This window comes from Hemibagrus wyckioides, linkage group LG07 (assembly GCF_019097595.1).
Source record: "Hemibagrus wyckioides isolate EC202008001 linkage group LG07, SWU_Hwy_1.0, whole genome shotgun sequence".
NCBI classification, from domain to species: Eukaryota; Metazoa; Chordata; class Actinopteri; order Siluriformes; family Bagridae; genus Hemibagrus; species Hemibagrus wyckioides.
In genome coordinates, this window is record NC_080716.1 from 1501612 (window position 1) to 1522760 (window position 21149).

Sequence of the window (21149 nt, forward strand, 5' to 3'; positions counted from 1 at the left end):
GCTGTGTGTGTGCTGTGTGTGTGTGTATGTGATGTGTTGTGTGTGTGTGTGTGTATGTGATGTGTTGTGTGTGTGTGCGTGTGTGTGTTTACACCCCCAGTACTGACTCTGTGCTGCAGTAGTGTGAGATGTGGAGTAATAAATGGAAGTAAAAGCTACAGCAGAGATAAGATATGAAGCCGAGAGCCTGCGAGCTGCTGATAATAATAATGATAATAATAATAATAATAATAATAATAATAATAATAATGACACCTTCTAGCAATTTCTCTGAAAAAAACTCATCCACAGAGAGGAGCAGAATCGGGGCACGACTCAACAATCCATTCATCTCATCACAACACTGTGCTTTATTTTATTAATTTAATTATTTTATTTAAATGTCCAGGATGTGGAAGAACTATCGCACTGTACTGCTGTTATAAGATCGCGCATGCGCACTGCGACGAGGCTCTTTGACAGCTGTACTATCCTGACACAGCTAACGTTAGCTAGGCGGTTAGCTCACCCGGTGTATACGCAGATAAACCAAAAACTGACCGCTTATCCAATTGTTTCACTTTAGTAACGAGGCATTTAAGAACATTTTCCAAAATTTCCCATTTTGTTCGAATGCACATTAGCGTCGGTTAGCTTAGCTACCGTTAGCAGTGCTGGCGCAGCCGCAGCGCTTTTACCTCCAAGCAGCGCGAGGTGTCGTAATTAAAGGCTCCGGGACTTGAGGGTGATGAAGATGTCAAAATGGCGTCCTCGCCTTTATCAAGCTACATGTTTTAGGAAAATCGTCTTGTTCTGTGATGCTAGCTCGTAGTGTAGAGATCCACCCAGCAACCGCTCTGACATCCACTTTCCTTCAACACGACCATGATACAGTGGTTAACCGCTACTTCCGGTTCGAAGCCACAGAGCGCGGCCGTATTCCAAATCCCAGTCACATGCGCAGTACGTACCGTATGAAGTAATCGAGGTCTACAGCCTACCTAGTGCACTATGTTTGAAAACAGACGCCGTTTGGAATCCAACCGAAAATTGGGCGTAAACATTAATGCAGCGATTTCTCCCTCTAGCGGTCAGAGACGTGAACAACAGGCGGAAAAAAACCTCGCAGATTTGAATTTTTGCTCTCCCGGCCCAAGCGCCACCTTGTGGACATGTGAGGGAATTACACCAGGACTTTTTTTTATATACCTTCTCATTTTTACAGATTTTTTTCTCAAACTTAATTATTTAGTATAATACATTTTTTATTATTGATATATTATTATTATTTTTTATTGATTATACTGATATACTATATTTATCCAGAGATTTTAAGGGGTTGGCGCAAATCATACATTCTTTACATTTCTAAATAAATATTTGTTTTTTTTTATTTAAACCTTACTTGTTTGCTTGTCATTTTTAACAGTATGTTTTTCATTTTGTTTGCTCGACGGAGGTTGATTGTTTGTTGATGTTTTCATCTTTTAAAAAGTATACTAATAAGTATTTGTTTATTTGTTTGTTTATTCCATATATTAAGGTTTCATTAGAGCATATCCTTTTTTATCAAACTGCAATTTATAATTTCTATCTATTGGTTTGTTTCTCGTTTCAATACAATTTAAATATTTATTTTTAAAAAAAATTTAGTCATTTTTTTTTTCCGTTAGGTGTTTAACTTTTATTTTGAAATATCGGACGCCATTTTGTATTTTCCGCCCACATGCGTACATGTAAGCCGTGTCCCAAATAACCAAATAACGCCGTTTTAAATATCTAGGGCACTCTGTGGCACTAGTTGAAATGAATAGCCTATGTAGTGCACTTGTGTAGGGTTCAGAGAGTTATTTGGACTTTTGCCATCTCCAGCTGTCTTTCCCGTGTGGACAGATGGTTGAAAGACGACTGAAGCACTAAATGTAGGAAAAACGATTTGTTTGTAAGTTTTTCTAAAATAACTCGGCGATAACAATAAAGCATTTATATGTGAATATAATATAGTAAATATACGATGTTGCTGCTAGCTAGCTAGCTAATTTGTCTCTGACTGGTATTATTTATTTAAAATTTACCCTCTTAATGCAACTTATTACTAGCTAAACCAAAGCAAATTGTTCTAATAATAATATTAATGATGATTATTAATTATCGTGCCACCATGAATGCATCTTTCCATCCTGTAATAATGTACAGAGTCGTGATTGCTGTTCCTCCAATGCGCCACCGGCTAAATCCCAAATGCTTCCTCATTGCCTACTATTGTTCACTACACAGCGCGTGCATTTAACGGTTTCTGCACTAGAAGTAGTGCACTAGAAGTCTAACATGGCGCCGTTTGAAACACAACTAGAGTTCTTTTTCGTGTGCTAGGAGAATTACCCAGGTAAAGTAGATCTAGGGTTAAACGAGAAAGAGAGAGATAAAGAGAGAGTCAAAGTGAGAGAGCGAGAGAGAGAGTTAAAGTAAGACAGGGAGAATGAGAGAGAAGTAAGAGAGAGAGAGAGAGAGAGAGGGAAAGGGAGATATATATATATTATATTATTTACATACATATAGAAAGAGGGAAAAAGGGAGCGAGAGAGAAGTCAGAAGTCAAAAGTCAGAGAGAGATAGGGGAGTCAGAGAGAGTCAAAGTAAGAGAGGGAGAAGGAGAAAGAGAGTCAAAGTAAGAGAGTGAGAGAGAGAGAGAGAGGTCAGAAACCAGAGAAAGAGAGGGGAGTAAGAGAGAGTCAAAGTGAGTGAGTGAGCGAGAGAGGAGTCAGAGAGATCAAAGTGAGAGAGAGAGGAGTCAGAGAGAGTCAAAGTAAGAGTTTTGAAAGGGTTAACGTGGCTAAGAAGTAATGAAAGCATATAGCCAACAGTTAGCATCATGACCGTCTCTGAAACTGGAGGAACAAGTTCTGAAGTAAAGTTGTGTAGAGATGGAGTTCTTGTGAAATTCTCAGATTTGTGTGCTCTGGGATGTCCTTTAGGCTGAACCGGAGCTGATGATGGTGTGAATATGGCACCATGGCAGAGGACTTGCTCAGAGACTCCTCGCTGTCCCTAAAGGCGGCCGTCCTCCGTGCGGCGGACCTTCCTCTGTCCGTCCTTTCCTCCCTTCCACAGGTGAGAAGCTCTCAATTTCTTCCTCTGGATGTCCCCTCTTCAGTCTGCCCCACTTGGTGTCAATTGTTAACGATGTCTCTCTTTCTGTCTCTTTAAACAGGTGAGTCTGAGCTCTGGCACTAAAAAGCTGGTGGCCGTTGCTGCCTTCGGCGCCGTCTCCGTCCTCTTCCTCGCCCGTCGCTTCAGGCGGCGGAAAGGGAAGAAGAAAGTGGTGCAGGAGCAGAAGAGGTCTGACTTCCTCTCCACGCTTCCACCACTGAAAGGTAGCAGCAGCTTCGTGTCATCGTTACACCTTAACATCACAGTAATTATCATTCATAACATCCCTCATCGCTCCTGAGCCCTGATTATCAGACTGTAAAGGAGTTCTTGTGTCCACTCTGCCAATCACAATGAGTTCATGTCTTCCAGATGCTGCCTGCCCTGCTGCCTGCCCTCGTCCGAACCTCAGTCTGTCTCTGAACTCGAAGAGCGGCTTTTCCTGTCACGCCATGTCTAACGGGGGCTTACACAGCAGACTGTCCAGCTCCCTGCAGAGTCTGGCCTCGGTAAAACGTTCACCTAAGTTCACAAAATGTTCTCACATTCCCACAAAACCCACTCACATTCCAACCAAAAGCTTTCTCACATTCCCACAAAATGTTCTCACATTCCCACAAAACCCACTCACATTCCAACCAAAAGCTTTCTCACATTCCCACAAAATGTTCACATTCCCACAAAACCCACTCACATTCCAACCAAAAGCTTTCTCACATACCCACAAAATGTTCTCACATTCCCACAAAACCCACTCACATTCCAACCAAAAGCTTTCTCACATTCCCACAAAACCCACTCACATTCCAACTAAAAGCTTTCTCACATTCCCACAAAACCCACTCACATTCCAACCAAAAGCTTTCTCACATTCCCACAAAATGTTCTCACATTCCCACAAAACCCACTCACATTCCAACCAAAAGCTTTCTCACATTCCCACAAAACCCACTCACATTCCAACTAAAAGCTTTCTCACATTCCCACAAAACCCACTCACATTCCAACCAAAAGCTTTCTCACATTCCCACAAAATGTTCTCACATTCCCACAAAACCCACTCACATTCCAACTAAAAGCTTTCTCACATTCCAACCAAAAGCTTTCTCACATTCCCACAAAACCCACTCACATTCCAACTAAAAGCTTTCTCACATTCCCACAAAACCCACTCACATTCCAACTAAAAGCTTTCTCACATTCCCACAAAACCCACTCACATTCCAACCAAAAGCTTTCTCATATTCCCACAAAATGTTCTCACATTCCCACAAAACCCACTCACATTCCAACCAAAAGCTTTCTCATATTCCCACAAAATGTCCTCACATTCCTACAAAACCCACTCACATTCCAACCAAAAGCTTTCTCACATTCCCACAAAATGTTCTCACATTCCAACCAAAAGCTTTCTCACATTCCCACAAAATGTTCTTACATTCCCACAAAACCCACTCACATTCCAACTAAAAGCTTTCTCACATTCCCACAAAACCCACTCACATTCCAACTAAAAGCTTTCTCACATTCCCACAAAACCCACTCACATTCCAACCAAAAGCTTTCTCACATTCCCACAAAATGTTCTCACATTCCCACAAAACCCACTCACATTCCAACTAAAAGCTTTCTCACATTCCCACAAAACCCACTCACATTCCAACCAAAAGCTTTCTCACATTCCCACAAAATGTTCTCACATTCCCACAAAACCCACTCACATTCCAACTAAAAGCTTTCTCACATTCCCACAAAACCCACTCACATTTCAACCAAAAGCTTTCTCACATTCCCACAAAATGTTCTCACATTCCCACAAAACCCCCTCACATTCCAACTAAAAGCTTTCTCACATTCCCACAAAACCCACTCACATTCCAACCAAAAGCTTTCTCACATTCCCACAAAATGTTCTCACATTCCCACAAAACCCACTCGCATTCCAACTAAAAGCTTTCTCGCATTCCCACAAAACTCTCTCACATTCCAACCAAAAGCTTTAGCATCCCTAACCAAATTGTTCGCCACGTTTCCAAATACTGGTCATATTCCATCAAAAAATAAAATCTTCCACTCCCACAAAACCCTCTCACATTTATGCAAAACACACTCGCATTCCCACAAAATGTTTTCGAATTCTCTTACATTCACAGAGAATGCTCTCACATTCACCCAGAATGCTCTTACATTCACAGAGAATGCTCTCACATTCATCCAGAATGCTCTCACATTAAATGTTTTCGAATGCTCTTACATTCACAGAGAGTGCTCTCACATTCACCCAGAATGCTCTCACATTAAAAACGTGCTCTCACGTTTACACATAATTCTCCCATACCATTACATAACACTCACATTCACACAGAATGCTTTCACATTTACACACAATGCTCTCATTCCATTATATGTAACACTCACATTCACACACAATGCTCTCACATTCACACAGAATGCTTTTACACGCTCAAACACTCTTGCTTTCAGACGAACCCACTCGCATCAACACAAAACACTTCCACTTTTACAGAAGCACATCATTTTTTTATGGAAAACCTGAATGTATACTTTCACATATTCAGTTAACGTTACACCGGCTTGTTCCGCCTCCACGTGATTTTAAATGTGGCTTTCTCTCAGGTGAAGAGCGTGAACTCTTGCAGCGAGGGCACCAGTGGATCGGCCTGCTGGGACAGAACGGACGACGGCGATCTACGTAACATCGTCACCACTCCCGAAAACCTCTATCTCATGGGTGAGACACTCGGACACGGAATCAGACACGAAACCACGTGCCGCTATTCAAAAATGATCAACAACAGTTCATTGTTTTGATGCCCAAAAAAGTATTTCATTCATTTCAGACCATTTATCATAGTTTTGTTAAACTATTCATATTAAGATCAGTCAAACTCGAAGCTCTGAATCTTACACACTCAGGTATGGAGCTGTTCGAGGAGGCGCTGCGACGCTGGGAAGAAGCGCTAAATTTCCGTAGCCGCCTAGCTGACGACGAGGCCGAGTGCACTTCTGTAAAACTCGGAGCCGGAGACGCCATTGCCGAGGAGACCGTAGAGGTACATGATCTTTATATCATCCTGAAGAAAATTTAGTGGTTGTTGACCACATCATACTTGACCACTAACCAGTTTTTACTCAGGATTTAGCTAAGCATTATGCTAGTATTTTGCACTGCGTTTTCACACAGGACATCATCAGCGGCGAGTTCATCCGTAAACTGGAGTCTCTTCTGCAGAGAGCCTATCGGCTCCAGGAGGAGTTTGAAGGAGCGCTAGGATTCCAGGACCCGTCTTCACACCATAGCGGTGAGTTGTACTGACAGAAACAGAATGAAGAGGAAGGAGGCTGAGTTTTCTCTAACGAGCCCTGGTGCTGTTGAATGAAATCTAACCCATGGATTCACTCGTCTTTCCGGTAGAGAAGCACAACGAAGGCTCAGCGAGGGAGGATCTGGACGACTCGTGTTGGAGAGACACCGTGAGCATCGGCTCCACCGACTCCTTCGTGTCCGCGGCAGAGGTGGACAACGTCGCCGTGACTTTTTTTTTTTTTGGTAGCGATTGTCCTTGAAACTGACTTGTTCCTTGTCTTTCTCAGATCTCTGAGCATAAGGCTGCCATGGGTCTCGGCTCTCTGTGCCGTTACCCATTCTACGAGGAGGCTCTGCAGATGGCTGAGGACGGGAAAATATCCTGTAGAGTTCTCCGGTGAGAACCGGACCCGAGATCACGCGAGATTCAAACAAAACACTTTGAGTGTAAAATGCAGAGCGTAATATTAAAAACGGTCTCACGTTTGCATATTCCGTGTGGCATTTTCCGTGTGAGGGCTAAAACAATTGCATTTGGAAATGAGAGAGCATTTTGTTTGAATGCAAATGAATTCGAGTACAGTTTTGTATGATACCTGTATTAAGTGCTTTTTATTGGATATTTTTGTGGGAATATGAGAGAATATACACTATATTGCCAAAAGTATTCGCTCACCCATCCAAATAATCAGAATCAGGTGTTCCAATCACTTCCATGGCCACAGGTGTATAAAATCAAGCACCTAGGCATGCAGACTGTTTTTACAAACATTTGTGAAAGAATGGGTCGCTCTCAGGAGCTCAGTGAATTCCAGCGTGGAACTGTGATAGGATGCCACCTGTGCAACAAATCCAGTCGTGAAATTTCCTCGCTCCTAAATATTCCACAGTCAACTGTCAGCTGTATTATAAGAACGTGGAAGTGTTTGGGAACGACAGCAACTCAGCCACGAAGTGGTAGGCCACGTAAACTGACGGAGCGGGGTCAGCGGATGCTGAGGCGCATAGTGCGAAGAGGTCACCAACTTTCTGCAGAGTCAATCGCTACAGACCTCCAAACTTCGTGTGGCCTTCAGATTAGCTCAAGAACAGTGCGCAGAGAGCTTCATGGAATGGGTTTCCATGGCGGAGCAGCTGCATCCAAGCCATACATCACCAAGTGCAATGCAAAGCGTCGGATGCAGTGGTGTAAAGCACGCCGCCACTGGACTCTAGAGCAGTGGAGACGCGTTCTCTGGAGTGACGAATCGCGCTTCTCCATCTGGCAATCTGATGGACAAGTCTGGGTTTGGCGGTTGCCAGGAGAACGGTACTTGTCTGACTGCATTGTGCCAAGTGTAAAGTTTGGTGGAGGGGGATTATGGTGTGGGGTTGTTTTTTCAGGAGCTGGGCTTGGCCCCTTAGTTCCAGTGAAAGGAACTCTGAATGCTTCAGCATACCAAGACATTTTGGACAATTCCATGCTCCCAACTTTGTGGGAACAGTTTGGAGCTGGCCCCTTCCTCTTCCAACATGACCGTGCACCAGTGACCAAAGCAAGGTCCATAAAGACATGGATGACTGAGTCTGGTGTGGATGAACTTGACTGGCCTGCACAGAGTCCTGACCTCAACCCGATAGAACACTTTGGGATGAATTAGAGCGGAGACTGAGAGCCAGGCCTTCTCGTCCAACATCAGTGTGTGACCTCACAAATGTGCTTCTGGAAGAATGGTCAAAAATTCCCATAAACACACTCCTAAACCTTGTGGACAGCCTTCCCAGAAGAGTTGAAGCTGTTATAGCTGCAAAGGGTGGACCGACGTCATATTGAACCCTATGGATTAGGAATGGGATGTCACTTAAGTTCATATGCGAGTCAAGGCAGGTGAGCGAATACTTTTGGCAATATAGTGTATATGTATATATGTGTATGCAAGTGCTTTCGTGTGAATGCGAGAGCATTTCGGAGAATAGAATTGAAGTAAGAAGATGTGAATGCAAGGGACTTGTGGGAATCTTGAGTTCTATTTGTTTTGTGTTTCTCGTGAATGCAAGTGGACTTTGAATGCGAGGGCGTTTTCGATTGGGGAAAGCAGTAGCAATCTGACTGAATAATTAAATGTGAGAGCATCTCTGTGGAAATGTCGGAGGTCTTAAGATTGAATATGATACCGTGTTTACGCAAATGCAAAAACTTTTGTGTGAAAGCAACATTTTTTGTGAGAACATTTTTCAGTGAGAGACTTCTGCTATTTGCGAAAGGCAAACTAGAAGATGTGAGTGCATTCTGTAGGAATTTGGAACTGTAAAGCTTGAATAAGCTTGCCGACGTTTATTGCATTTAAGTATTTTTTCCTCGATAAACTACTAATTTGCATAAGTGACAGATGCTCTTTGTACAGGAACCGTGTTTTTTTAACGATCCACTTATTCTTTATTGTTTTATTTCTCTCTCTCTCTTTAATTAAGAACCGAGATGCTAGAATGCCTCGGAGACACCGATTTCCTCGCCAAGCTACACTGCATCCGCCAGGCTTGTCAGGTACGATAACATTTTCTCCAATCCATTTGATTCATCTATCAAAGATAGCTTTCTACATGCCCCCCAGTCACGCCGTGTAATGAATTGCTGCTCTCTTAAGGTCATTCTCCAAGAGATATCGACTCGGATGTTTCTGGCTGACACAGGGAAAAAAATCTTGTCCTCGATAATCGCGAAAGCCAGAAAGGTGAGTGTCGGTTGTAAATCTACTGCTCTGATTGATGTTCTGTAGCTCTGTATGTGTTATAGATCATTTTCGGGTTTCGGCAGAATCCCAAGAGATTTGAGGAAGTTTATGAGGAGATGATCGGCTTCCTGGAGCAGAGGGAGCACTGGGAGAAAACCGAGGCTGAGCTCTCTGCCCGAGGGGTAAGGACATTTCTCACAAGACACTTGATTGATTGATTGATTGATTGATTGATTGATTGATTTTAAACCAATAGGTGAGGCATTTAAACTTCTACGACATCGTCCTTGACTTTATCCTAATGGATTCTTTTGAGGATCTGGAGAATCCGCCCATGTCCATCACGAACGTTGTCAACAACCGCTGGCTTAACGACGCCTTCAAAGAAACCGTACGTCTAAAGAGATCCGTTGCATTTCATCAAACAGCTCAGATCAGTAACGTGTTTTTTTCCCCCCCTGCAGGCGGTGGCTTCAAGCTGTTGGTCTGTTCTAAAGCAGAAGCGACAACACGTGAAGGTATACCTTTTCTGATACCGCTAGCGATTGATACTAGCCTATTTTTCACCTATTTATGTGTGGAGTGATGTTTATATTTAGCTATTTACCTTGGGTTCTTTTTCAGGATCAGGATGGCTTTATTGCTCACTTCTACGCGGTGTGTGAGCACATTAGTCCCGAGTTAGCTTGGGGTTTCCTGGGGCCTAAAAGCCCCTTGCATGACTTTTGCTGCTTCTTCAAGGTGCCATTTTTAGACAAAACCTTTCAAGCTTTATGCTAAATTTCAGCGTCAAACTTTATAACCTTTGTTTCTGTTCCCACAGGAGCAGGTGCTACTCTTCTTGAAGGACATCTTCGATCTGGAGAAGGTGCGTTACTCCAGCGTGGACACACTGGCTGAAGACGTACTGCACCTGCTGCACTACCGAGCCGAGTTGCTTCTAAGCTGCACGCTCTCCGAATACACCCCCCAAGCTAACGGCTGCTTCGGCACCGTGACCCGAGTGGTGTCCGGTGCACCGTCCGAGACCCAGGTTCAGTGAGCGGATGTCCGGCGATTTTTGTAATTTCATCCCATCTTTGAAGAGGAACAACGTTTTCACAATCAGTGCTTTTGTTTTTTTGTTTTTGTTTTGACTTAATGATAAAGGTCAAAGTGTAGCATGTAAACGTAGTGAAATTATTATAACGTGCTGCTCTGTAAAGTTTGATCACACTTGTTATGTACGTTAATTATTTATTTCATATCTGTTTTTTATTCTTGAAACCAGTGCCATGGAAAATGGTCTGATTGAATGTGTGCGAGAAATGTCCCTACCTCTGGCTAGAAATGTCCAAAATCCCCCACTTCTCGCTTTAGAGCTAAATAAACCATTTGCCCCCCCCCCCCCCTTTACCAAAATACTGCATACTGTATAGTAGTGGAGAACGAATTCTTTTAAACATCACACATTATGTTATGATGATACGCCTTATTTGTTGGCGCCTGTATCGTGTTCTCAAGTTCGAAGTAAATGTTGCTTTTTTATTGAAAATTTTAACAAATTCTTAAAGACAGTTGTTTCTTGATCCAGACTCGGCCGTGTTATTGTCAAAAAAAGGGTGGAGCTTAAGTTAAATGATCTACTTACAAACTTGATCATATGATATAACTCCTAGCTGCTATTTTATTTATTATTTTCAGAACACTGCTAACCCAAAAATAATGGTTTTATACTCAGCCTTAACAGTTAACGTCATCTGTCACTATCACTAGATAGCCAGTAAGTTAGCACTAGCTAACTATACTCATATTTATGATTAAATGTGAAGCTTTAACCTAAGCTCTACCCTTTGTTAAAGCCAGGATATAAGCTAAACTGCCTGTTAAGCGAAATATGTATTCGAAAAGAACTTGGATGTATTTTGTCTAATTATCAAACTATTTTTTTGTAAAACTGTCCGAAGGTTGTGCTGCTACATTGTCAGATTTATAAACTAATAAAAGGCCAATGGAAAAGCCTTTCTCAGCCGTGAGAACGATTACTATGAGAGAATTGTTTATTGTAATATTTATGTTTTGTAGTTTTGTAATATTTAAGTTGATAATGCTAACTTTTATTACACCGTGACACGGTAATCAAACTCAAACCGCATGCTACATGTTGTTTTCGTTATTGAACACTAACGCTAGAGGTTCCCTACTGGTCTGCTTTCAAGTAAGGTTAAGTGTTTGTTTTTTTATTATTGTTCTCATGATTTCCAGGCATCATGACAGCAATCACGATGAAGGCGGAAGGTTTTAAAGAGAAACAGAAGCTCGTCAGTCTGTTTAACCTTCCACGATATCGCTAAACACTACAGTTTATTTTTGGAAACCCAGAGTGGTATGGCTTCAGTTCCTCCAGACTGACCTAAGATATGGTGCTCATGTAGCAGGGAGTAAAGTAATATCTGCACCCTTCTGGATATTCCACAATTAAATGTAAATTTTAAACTGATAAAAGGTATGATGTGTTTAAGAAAAAATATTCTAATTGTTAGTGGGAGGTGGTATAAAAGGAATAAAACACTTCAGAGTGTGCTGTTGTAAGTTAACTTTATTTGGTTTGGCGCTCTGTTGTTGACATTTTACCTCAGAATGCTAACTATGCTAATTCTTCACACACACACACACACACACCCCACCCCCAACGACCGGAAGTCGTGATATGAAGCTCGCGCGCCCCCTTCCGTGGCACGGCCGCGTTCGTGTCGCAGTTAGATTTTTCCGCCTCGTCGTCTCGGCTGCGCGGCCATATTCTCCCACACGGCTTCACCCTCAAACATGGCTGATTACACGAGTGTGGCACCGCCGTCCTCCAACGCCGGCGGAGGAATGAACGACGCTTTTAAAGATGCACTACAGCGGGCGAGACAGGTGAGCGATTAAACCTTGAAAGCCATATTCGCGGCATTCAAAAACAAAGCACAGGAAAACAAGTCGCGGACTACTTTTACCTCGAGCACGGGAGGGTTACCCCGTGGCTGCGTTCCAAATGGCGACGTAATGTGCGTGCGAGTGCACTGCGTAGGGTACACGGCGTAGAGCTCGCACGCGTATATCTAGTGCACTGGAAAGCTAGTAAGGAGGGATTCGGGACGTGTCCTTGGTCGATTTACGGGGGCCTGCTAATATCATTGCAACAAAGGAGAGATGTCTGAGGCCCTGATTCTTTTAATATTTCAATAACTCACGTGCCATTGCAAGTTTATCGCTTTTAATGCAGTGTGTATTAAAGGAAAATTCACCGCGTGGAAAAAAATCTAGCATTATTTCATCAAAGTGTTTTTTTATATAGATATCTCTAATGTTGACTAATGTTGAAGCTGTGCTAGCGAGTTAGCTTTAAGCTAGCTGTAGGTATCGCTAACTAGCTTGCTAGCGGTTTAAAATGATGATTTCCAAAACGAATGTAGGTTTTTTTTTTTTAACCTGGTTTTGAAATATGTGTAATGAATGAAATGTAAATATTTATACTAACTCGGCCAACATGGCAAACTAGCTACTTTATAAGCTGTGGGCGAATTTATTCCACGACCTGAGGCCTTGTTTGCACGCGCGCCACGACAGCCTGCCTCAAGTTGTATGAAGGATTTATTTATTTATTTATTGCTTTTCAGATAGCAGCTAAAATCGGGGGTGATGGAGTTAATCCACCTCCTCCTACCAACGAATTCGCATATGGAGGGCAGAAAAGGCCTTTGGAAGACGGGGGTAAGTTCTCATGCAATCTTTTGTGGAACTAAAAGAGTTCCGGAACTCTCTTGAACCAGTGATCCATTCGAATCTTTTTGAGTGAGTCATTTGAGGTGAACCGACTCTACTGAATCAGTCTGGTCGAATTTGATACTACAAGTATTTTAATACATTATTTTGACTTATTTTAAATATTTTTTCCCCTCATTTCCTAGTGACAAAGTAGCTGATTGCGTATTACAATACTGTGCTTTATTTTTGCACGTCTGGCAATAATTTACTCATAAAAACACATTTCTCATTCCCTGTGCTACACTTGATGATTTTTCAGTAACGCAGTGTTCCAAGCTGCTGACACTGGAGACTCCTTCCTTAAAGTTTTTCCATGTTCGATAGCTTCGCATTCATATAGTCGTGTGATTTGCATCTGCGCTGCAGTTAGAGCTGCTTTTATAGCAAAATAATCAGCGGACTCTTGTGAGATTTGGTGTTTACACATCACCTCGTCTTTTTCGCCCCTACAGATCAGCCAGAAACAAAGAAAGTCGCAAGTGACCGTAAGCGTTTTATTTTTTTTTTTTTGTAGTCGTATCTCTTTAAAAATAAATACTGAACTGTGGCCTTAGTGTTGCTGTGAGAATTAGATAGACGTTGTCTAACTCATTTGGTTTCTCCCCCCCCCCAAAAGCTTTTGCTGCAATGGGTGGAATGGCTGGACTTCCAAGGTACTAAATTTATATAATAACTGAGTGTTAACTTTGAGAATAGGGCTCATACTTGCATTTTTCTCACAAACAAACGTCTGATTGCTTTCCCCAGGCCTACATCCGAAGAGTTCAAGGTTCCAGACGGCATGGTTGGCTTTAGTAAGTCAGTTTTGTAAAGGCTTCAAGGTTTCGTAGTTGCTTCCTGCCGTTTTCTGAGATTTAATCTATGATTGCTTTGTCTAGTTATCGGAAGAGGAGGAGAGCAGATTTCAAGGATACAGCAAGAATCAGGATGCAAGATACAGATTGCTCCAGGTGAATTATCTTAACTGAAGATTTTCTAGCTTTCTTTTCCCCTTCTGTAAGCCTTCAAAACATAAACATGCTTTTTTGTTTTTTTTATACAGACAGTGGCGGCATGCCTGATCGCTCCGTGACGTTAACAGGCTCTCCAGATTCCATCATGTGAGTGTGCATGCTGTGACAAAGGCAGTGTTTACATTTACACAGCGTAGTGTGAATATTGAGCGTTTCCTTTTACTAACAGGACCGCAAAGAGGTTACTGACAGAGATCGTGGAGAAGGGCAGACCGACTCCGTTTCACAACGACGGTCCCGGCATGTCTGTCCAGGAAATTATGATCCCGGCGTCCAAAGCTGGCCTCGTCATCGGAAAGGGAGGCGAGACGATTAAACAGTTACAGGCGAGTAAAGATCTATTTATTTATTAATCTAAGTGTTTTCTTTTTTAATAATCGACCTTTAAATATCTCCGTTCCGAATTGCAGGAGCGAGCCGGGGTCAAGATGGTGATGATTCAGGATGGGCCTCAGAACACCGGGGCGGACAAACCGCTCAGGATTTCTGGAGATCCTTTTAAAGTTCAGGTAAGTTTAATGCGCAGAGTAAAAGATTACAATTGTCCTGAAGTCCAGGTGCAAATCTTTTATATCGAGCCTTTTAATTCCAGCAAGCCAAAGACATGGTGATGGACCTGATCAGAGACCAGGGTTTCCGAGAGCAGAGGGGAGAATACGGATCACGCATGGGTGGAGGAGAAGGTTTGGATGTAAGTCGTGGTGATGGAGAGCTGGTGTGTGTTTGTGGGGGGCTGTAACACTGTTATAAAAAATGTTTTGTTTTAATGTTCTTTAAGGTTCCAGTGCCGCGCTTTGCAGTGGGGATTGTGATCGGCAGGAACGGTGAAATGATCAAGAAGATTCAGAATGACACTGGTGTTAAAATCCAGTTCAAACCAGGTTTGTATAGGTTTATTGTATAATGGCTACATGTATGGGACAGAGTAGCTGTATATCATATATCGTCTCCGATCACTCTCTTCTGTCACTCACAGATGACGGCACCACACCAGACAGGATCGCTCAGATCATGGGTCCTCCTGACCGCGCGCAACATGCAGCCAGCATCATTACAGACCTGTTGCATAGTGTGCAAGCCGGTGGTCCACCAGGCCCTGGAGGAAGGGGCAGAGGTCGTGGCCATGGTAACTGGAACATGGGGCCACCAGGGGGCCTACAGGAGTTCTCCTTCACTGTTCCCACCGTTAAGACCGGCCTCATTATTGGCAAAGGTCAGTCCTGCTTTACTGCCAGCATAAATGCTGCTAAAGTCATGTAAAGCATAATTAAAAGCTTGTACACTAAAACTAATGTCGATCTTTAGCTGCTATATTTGTAAAACGTGTTATCTCCCCCCCATCTATTTGCAGGAGGGGAGACGATTAAAAGCATAAGCCAGCAGTCTGGTGCCAGAATAGAGTTGCAGAGAAATCCTCCTCCCAACGCTGACCCCAACATAAAGATGTTCACTGTGCGTGGGACACCGCAGCAGATCGATTACGCCAGACAGCTTGTTGAGGAGAAGATCGGGGTGAGTGACCTGTTGATTAAAAAAAAAAAAAACGTTCTGTGAAATTGTCATCACATGTAACAGGGATTTGTTCACATCCTCAGGGTCCTGTAAGTCCTATGGGTGGACCGCACGGACCACCAGGACCACACGGAGGCCCTGCACCGCACGGTCCCCCAGGCCCACCCGGACCTCCTGCACCTATGGGGCCTTACAATCCAGGGCCCTACAACCAGGGACCTCCTGGACCACAGTAAGAGCAATATGATATGATGGAGTTTGTGTATTATCAATACTCTTGTATCAGCTGCACTGTAAGATTAACCACACCCAATTATTTTTAAAAAAAATTTTGCACAGTGGTCCTCCAGGGCCGTACCAACCTCAGGGATGGGGTAACGGTTACCCTCACTGGCAGCAAGGCCAGCCCGATCCCAGTAAGTCACCTTTTTTGCGTTTCGCGTTGCCGTATATTGTAGCGTGTATTGTTTGACGCGCTGTTTACGGTTCCCAGATAAAGCAGCGGCGGATGCCAACGCAGCAGCGTGGGCTGCCTATTACGCACAATACCAGCAGCAGCCTCAGGCTCCCATGACGCCCACCAGCGCCGCCGCTCCGGGCACCACTCCAGCTAACGGTCAAGGTAAACCACCTTCTCTCTCCTAACGCCCACTTCTACATGACATAGGTCACAGAACAAGTCTAAAAGACTACAACATCTGCAGCGTAGCAAGTTATGTACAATTAAATTTCCCTTCTAGTTTATTTTGGGTCGAACGCAGACTTTCTGCATGACGGTTCTCAATTAGTTTGCACCGTTTTTAACAGGTGACCCGCAGGCTCCAGGTCAGAGCGGACAGGCAGATTACACCAAGGCCTGGGAAGAATATTACAAGAAAATGGGTAAATTGTAGTTTTAGATTTTATTTTTGTTCCCCCCCTTTTTTACAGTCCATTTTGAAACAGCACCAGAGATATGAAGAGCAGAGTCTTCTCCTGGTTTTAATTAGTTGTGTCAGGTTTTGGTTAAGTCTTGCTGTCTCGACTCCAGAATATACGGTTCTTTCCTCAGGCAGGTTGCCATATTTTCTGGAGTGTAAATACACAAACACACACACACACACCAATAAAGTCGTTTATTTAGCTACATCGAGTCCAAAGGCTTTTCTCTGTGAGTTACCCATAATCCTACACTGTGATGTACTTGTGTGCAGTACACGTTTGTAGGGTAACGTACGTTTTAACTGTATCTGAGATGCCTGGTTACGTCTCGTGTAATTTTTACGAGTCAGTTAATTTTCCACGATAACCTTCATACTGTTGTGTGTCTCAGTGGTGTTGGTATTGTCCAGAGAATAACGTTAACCTCAGGTACACCAAGCAGCAGGGCTCTAATAGTTGTCATTTTCTTTAACGTTAACGTTTCTAAAGCGGTAAGAGATCTTTTCTTTGTCACTCAGGTCAACAAGGCCAGCAGCCGCAGGATTACACCAAAGCGTGGGAGGAGTATTATAAGAAACAAGGTGAGAAGTTAACATTTTTGTTGAGTACCTCGTTCGGGCAGCTGCGTTCTGTTACACGGCCCTCTACAGTAGAGCTGCTGTAAATATCCCCTGCCCTAGAGCAAGCTAGTGGGTTTCTGTCCCACCACTCGGAGGCAATGTGGCTGGGATCGTTCCCCCTCTTACACGTCTTTTTTTTTGTTTCACGATGAAAAAGCGAAAAAACGATGCTGTAGATATTTCAGTTCATACGCTACATGATACCCGACTTGGAAAATGATTAATTTCTGAAGCTTACCTATTGGGTTTATGATGTGTAACAGGTCAGGCAGCCCCTCAGGCAGCTGGGGCGAGCTCCTCTCAGCCTGGAGGCCAGCCGGACTACAGCGCCGCGTGGGCTGAATATTACCGCCAGCAAGCGGCCTACTACGGCCAAGGCGCCTCTCAGCCCATGGGAGCAGCACCACCGGCTCAGCAGGTACACTCCTGATACCATGTTGGATAATGTGTGTGTGTTCGTCGTTCCCCCCTCTTTCCCTGTCTCTATATAACATTTTTCCTCCGCAGCTTCATCAGGCGTCCCTGCAGCCCAGCATCAGCGAGACCTAACCAAAGCTGTTTCTTTTTCCCCTCCACAGGCGTCTTTATCTCTGTAATTAGGTTATGGGTTGGGGGCGGGGTAGTGAGTCAATGTTTCTGCTCTTAACATGTTGTGTATTTCTTATGTATTTCTTCTGCACAGGGCCAGTAATGTGAAGCGGACATAAAGTAAATGCTACCTTGTCGAAAAAATCCTTTGTTAAATGTTTGGATGCAGACGCCTTGATGAAGATCGTAATTTCCTTGGTTTGCGTTTAAACTAGATTGCAAAACGGCTCCGGATTGAGAATTCTCCTCTTTTCTTTTTTTTTTTGTTTTGTTTTTTGGCTTATTTGTTTTTTTGTAATATTTTTGCCTCTCTTGTATAAAATTGAAATGTTTTTAGTGCGGTAATATTGGTCATTCCAGCTCCTGTATTTCATGATGTACTTCAGAACTCATGTCTATATACAATTTCCCTAGTGCTCTCTCTCTCTCTCTCTCTCTCTGTCTCTCTCTGTTTTTTTTTTTTTTTTCCATGTAAATGCTCTCAGTTTTAAAAATGCCTGTTGTGTTTTGCAATAAAACATAATGAAACCTCCTGTGTTGGTAAGTGGCAAAAAAAAAGTGGGGAAGATTAACCTGGCTTTGTGTGTATATATTGTTTGTGTTTTTTTGGGAGGGGGTGGGTGGGAGGGTGTAACGGGACACGATCCACAGACAGTCACGTCTCTCTCTTGTCTGAAAATGACGTTCTTTTGTTTCTCTCCAACTGTCCACACAGTGTTTTGTTTTGTTTTAGCTCTGGCATGATGAAAGTCATCTAGTCTGGTTTTGCTGGCTTTAGGAGTAGACAGGTGTATCTGAGGGGAAGCTGGGGTGAGCTGTGCGATCTATGACCTTGTTGCTCAAATAATGTGAGAAACTTTCCCCCTCACAGGTCAGTTTAGGACAGCGGTAAGCGAATATCTCATACAGAAATGTGATGATTGCAAGCTGCTTCTTATTTTTTCGTTATTTTTATTTTTTTCTCCCCCTCCCAGGTCAGGTGAGGTTTCTTTGTATTATTACATGTTGTACATGACAAAGAAATGCCCCTTTTTCACCCCCGGTACTTAAGTGCATATATTTTTCTGGTTTTAGATTTAAAAAGAAAAAACAAGGATGTGGTCGTTATATATATATATATATATATATATATACACATATATATAATTTTTGCCCCAACCTGTTTGGCGTAGACTTGTAGGTGTGTGTTTTTAGGGCTGAGGAGGCTGTGCTGTTGCCACACCAGTGAAAATGAGCCCTCCGTAAGTACAAATAAATAACGACAGCCCCAGTTTCTGCTCTGTCAATGCATTGTCTTTGACCAAGTTGTAGTGCATAAAGTTTGAACTGTCTACCCTGAATTATTTGTGAAATTTAACTGGGGTAAGTATGTCTGGGCTTCAGTTTGGATTTATTTTCTTACTGTCTCTATTGAGCCTGTGACTTTGACCCTTTAGACTGTTAAGGTTCTTGTCTAGCAATATTCCAACTGTATTAATCTTGCAATGATACCACCGCTGTTCAGGTTTTTGTTCTTGCTGTGTTTGACGATTGTGTAGTCAGCGTAGCCCAAAACGATGCAAGTGGAAATCAGGGCTGAACAAATCGGTAATCTGAAACAGTCTAGCCCAACAGGGAGGAGAAAACTCAGCAAGCCTTATTTTAGTAGGCTTTAAAAAAGATGGCTGATCTTATCGCTAGTTCTGTTAAATAATGAAAACAAGCGTCTTTTTGTATTCACAGACTGGAAAAAATAATGTTAATTTAGTAAGATTTGTGAGGCTGTAATAAATAAATTCTGGCCACACCCCCCAAATTTGCAAGTCATGGAAACTCCCGGGCTACTGATTTGTCCATCCCTGAAAAAATAAACATAAACAATTAGGAAATGTTCATCTAGTTTCTTTTTTGTTTTTATCGTTGTGCAAGCTGTTTTTATTAATCTGCCATTGCATTGCATCTGTTTGACCAGGTTCATAAACCTTCAGACATTCAGTTGTTGGCATTTGCAAAAAAAAAAAAAAAAAAAACCACAAAATGTCTTGTTGGCAGATTTGTCACCATTTTTCCAGGCTGTCCTAGTTCTTTGCCTGTGACTCCGTTTCTTTGATTTATTTATTTATTTTTTGCGATTTATCTCAAACTATATATCACATAACTCCAATGTTGATTGATTGATTGATTGGCGGCTCGATGCGCAGTGTCGTCCCCCCCCCCCCTACACCTTAGGTTCTGCTGCGGTAACACAGGTAAGCTTAACCTAAGACACAAACCATGTTTGACCTGTGACTCAAATCTTGATGCGAATTTTTCTGCATTTTGTTCGTTGGAAAAAAGAAAGAAAAAAGAAAAGGCCCAATGTTGTATTAATTGCTTGGCAAAAAAATGTGATTTTTCTATTGAACTATATATATAAATTTTTCTTGCCAAAATATAATCTGCAGAATATTTAGGATTTCTGTACATTTTGAAATGTTTCTAATTACTGCATATCCTGTTAGTGTGCTAGAAATATTTTCGAGCAATCCATGGCACTGTATTTACCAATGCTGCATGCAGTTGGATTTAAAAAAAAAAAACGAACAAAGGTCTGTTATGGCAATTCTGATTTCTGCCCTGTTACTCGTGTATGTATTGCTGACATGGTTTTTGAACCCTGTGCTGTTGTGGCGCTTAATCCAAAATGCTGCCTTCATTCTCGCTCACAGTGTTGAAGACGCTGCAGGCGTAGTGCGTAGAATCAGGTCCTCAGCTAGGGTTGTCCCTAAGGAGGAGTCCTTTGACTGTGTCCCTCTGCTGAACATAGACCGTTCAAGGGCTCCAGTTATAAGGTAAAAAAAAATGAATACCATGAGGAAAAATCTGTGATGAATCTGTGACGTTTTAGGGCTTGAAATGTTGAACTGTACTATCATGATCATTTCGTTGCACACTTATTTGCTGATTTTTTTTTTTTTTTTTATTTATTACTTTTTTTTTTGTGGCCAGGGAATTGCATCAAATGCCAGATTAGATAGATCATAAATCAGGACACTTGTTTTTGTTTCATTTTAAATGACTATTTCTTTTTGCATAGCTTGCTCTAGGCAGTTCATTGGAGAGTATTATGTTGTTGTTGTTGTTGTTGTCCGTTGCTGCATATGTTGTGGTATGCATGCAGTATGCCATGTCCTTCTGAGCAACAGAATTTCGGTTGCGGGTGTAGAAAAGAAGACATAATCGGAGAAAATGGGGATCGTGGCCGGGAGGTAAACACAAAACGGTTTCATGTCCTTTGTATCTGTTGAAACTATGGACTGTATATCCTTTTTTACGTTTAGGGCTTTGTTGGTTTTTTTTGTTTATTTGCAGAGAAATACTGGTTTTGACTGTTTAGCCTTGTTGACCCTGTCGTTCAATAAAATTGTAATGATTTTGGAAAGCTGGCCTGTTGTCTCAATACTGGATTTTTTTCCCCCTCCCCTCTCACTTTGTGATTTCATTAATTCATTTAACTGATACATGAATACACAACAGTCCCAAACAAGCCATAAAGAGCACTATCCCTGTTACTGAGTTT

General features: G+C 42.5%; 3 protein-coding genes across 6 annotated transcripts in view; 2 read left to right on the plus strand and 1 right to left on the minus strand.

Annotated features, from left to right (window-relative positions):
* usp33 (ubiquitin specific peptidase 33) overlaps positions 1-902 on the minus strand; it is a 16203-nt gene extending 15301 nt beyond the window's left edge. For both annotated transcript variants that reach the window (XM_058396018.1, XM_058396017.1), the window contains exon 1: positions 678-902. The gene's annotated coding sequence lies outside the window, so the exon portion shown is untranslated. The remainder of the gene's footprint in view (positions 1-677) is intronic.
* An 849-nt stretch (positions 903-1751) lies between these two features.
* Positions 1752-11205, plus strand: miga1 (mitoguardin 1). Of its 2 annotated transcripts, none has more exons than XM_058395239.1 (16): positions 1752-1901; positions 2955-3090; positions 3191-3353; positions 3502-3638; positions 5767-5881; positions 6067-6203; positions 6335-6452; positions 6566-6666; positions 6745-6854; positions 8909-8981; positions 9082-9168; positions 9252-9350; positions 9425-9559; positions 9633-9686; positions 9793-9909; positions 9992-11205. In XM_058395239.1, the coding sequence occupies exons 2-16, from the start codon at positions 2992-2994 to the stop codon at positions 10208-10210; spliced, it is 1764 nt and encodes a 587-aa protein (XP_058251222.1). In that variant the 5' UTR covers positions 1752-1901; positions 2955-2991; the 3' UTR covers positions 10211-11205. The 2 variants fall into 2 exon arrangements, with proteins under 2 accessions (XP_058251222.1, XP_058251221.1); XM_058395238.1 differs by having other exon boundaries at positions 1773-1921; positions 9992-11203.
* Positions 11206-11896: 691 nt separating this feature from the next.
* On the plus strand, positions 11897-21015 carry fubp1 (far upstream element (FUSE) binding protein 1). 2 transcript variants are annotated; one of them, XM_058395235.1, is made up of 20 exons: positions 11897-12066; positions 12810-12903; positions 13410-13442; positions 13574-13610; positions 13705-13751; positions 13836-13907; positions 14000-14057; positions 14140-14296; positions 14381-14479; positions 14563-14661; positions 14749-14851; positions 14947-15183; positions 15322-15482; positions 15566-15714; positions 15822-15898; positions 15976-16104; positions 16290-16364; positions 16922-16984; positions 17287-17441; positions 17531-21015. In XM_058395235.1, the coding sequence occupies exons 1-20, from the start codon at positions 11974-11976 to the stop codon at positions 17570-17572; spliced, it is 1980 nt and encodes a 659-aa protein (XP_058251218.1). In that variant the 5' UTR covers positions 11897-11973; the 3' UTR covers positions 17573-21015. The 2 variants fall into 2 exon arrangements, with proteins under 2 accessions (XP_058251218.1, XP_058251220.1); XM_058395237.1 differs by lacking the exon at positions 16290-16364 and having other exon boundaries at positions 11898-12066.
* The last annotated feature ends 134 nt before the right edge of the window (positions 21016-21149 follow it).

Excerpts from the sequence above, each read along its gene's own strand:
- miga1 (XM_058395239.1), top strand. The coding sequence starts at position 2,992 with ATGGCAGAGGACTTGCTCAGAGACTCCTCGCTGTCCCTAAAGGCGGCC. Across the intron at positions 6,667-6,744 it reads CCTTCGTGTCCGCGGCAGAG|ATCTCTGAGCATAAGGCTGC; the intron begins GTGGACAACGTC and ends TGTCTTTCTCAG. Across the intron at positions 9,351-9,424 it reads CTGAGCTCTCTGCCCGAGGG|GTGAGGCATTTAAACTTCTA; the intron begins GTAAGGACATTT and ends TTAAACCAATAG.
- fubp1 (XM_058395235.1), top strand. The coding sequence starts at position 11,974 with ATGGCTGATTACACGAGTGTGGCACCGCCGTCCTCCAACGCCGGCGGA. Across the intron at positions 12,904-13,409 it reads AAGGCCTTTGGAAGACGGGG|ATCAGCCAGAAACAAAGAAA; the intron begins GTAAGTTCTCAT and ends TCGCCCCTACAG. Across the intron at positions 15,715-15,821 it reads CAGGGACCTCCTGGACCACA|TGGTCCTCCAGGGCCGTACC; the intron begins GTAAGAGCAATA and ends AATTTTGCACAG.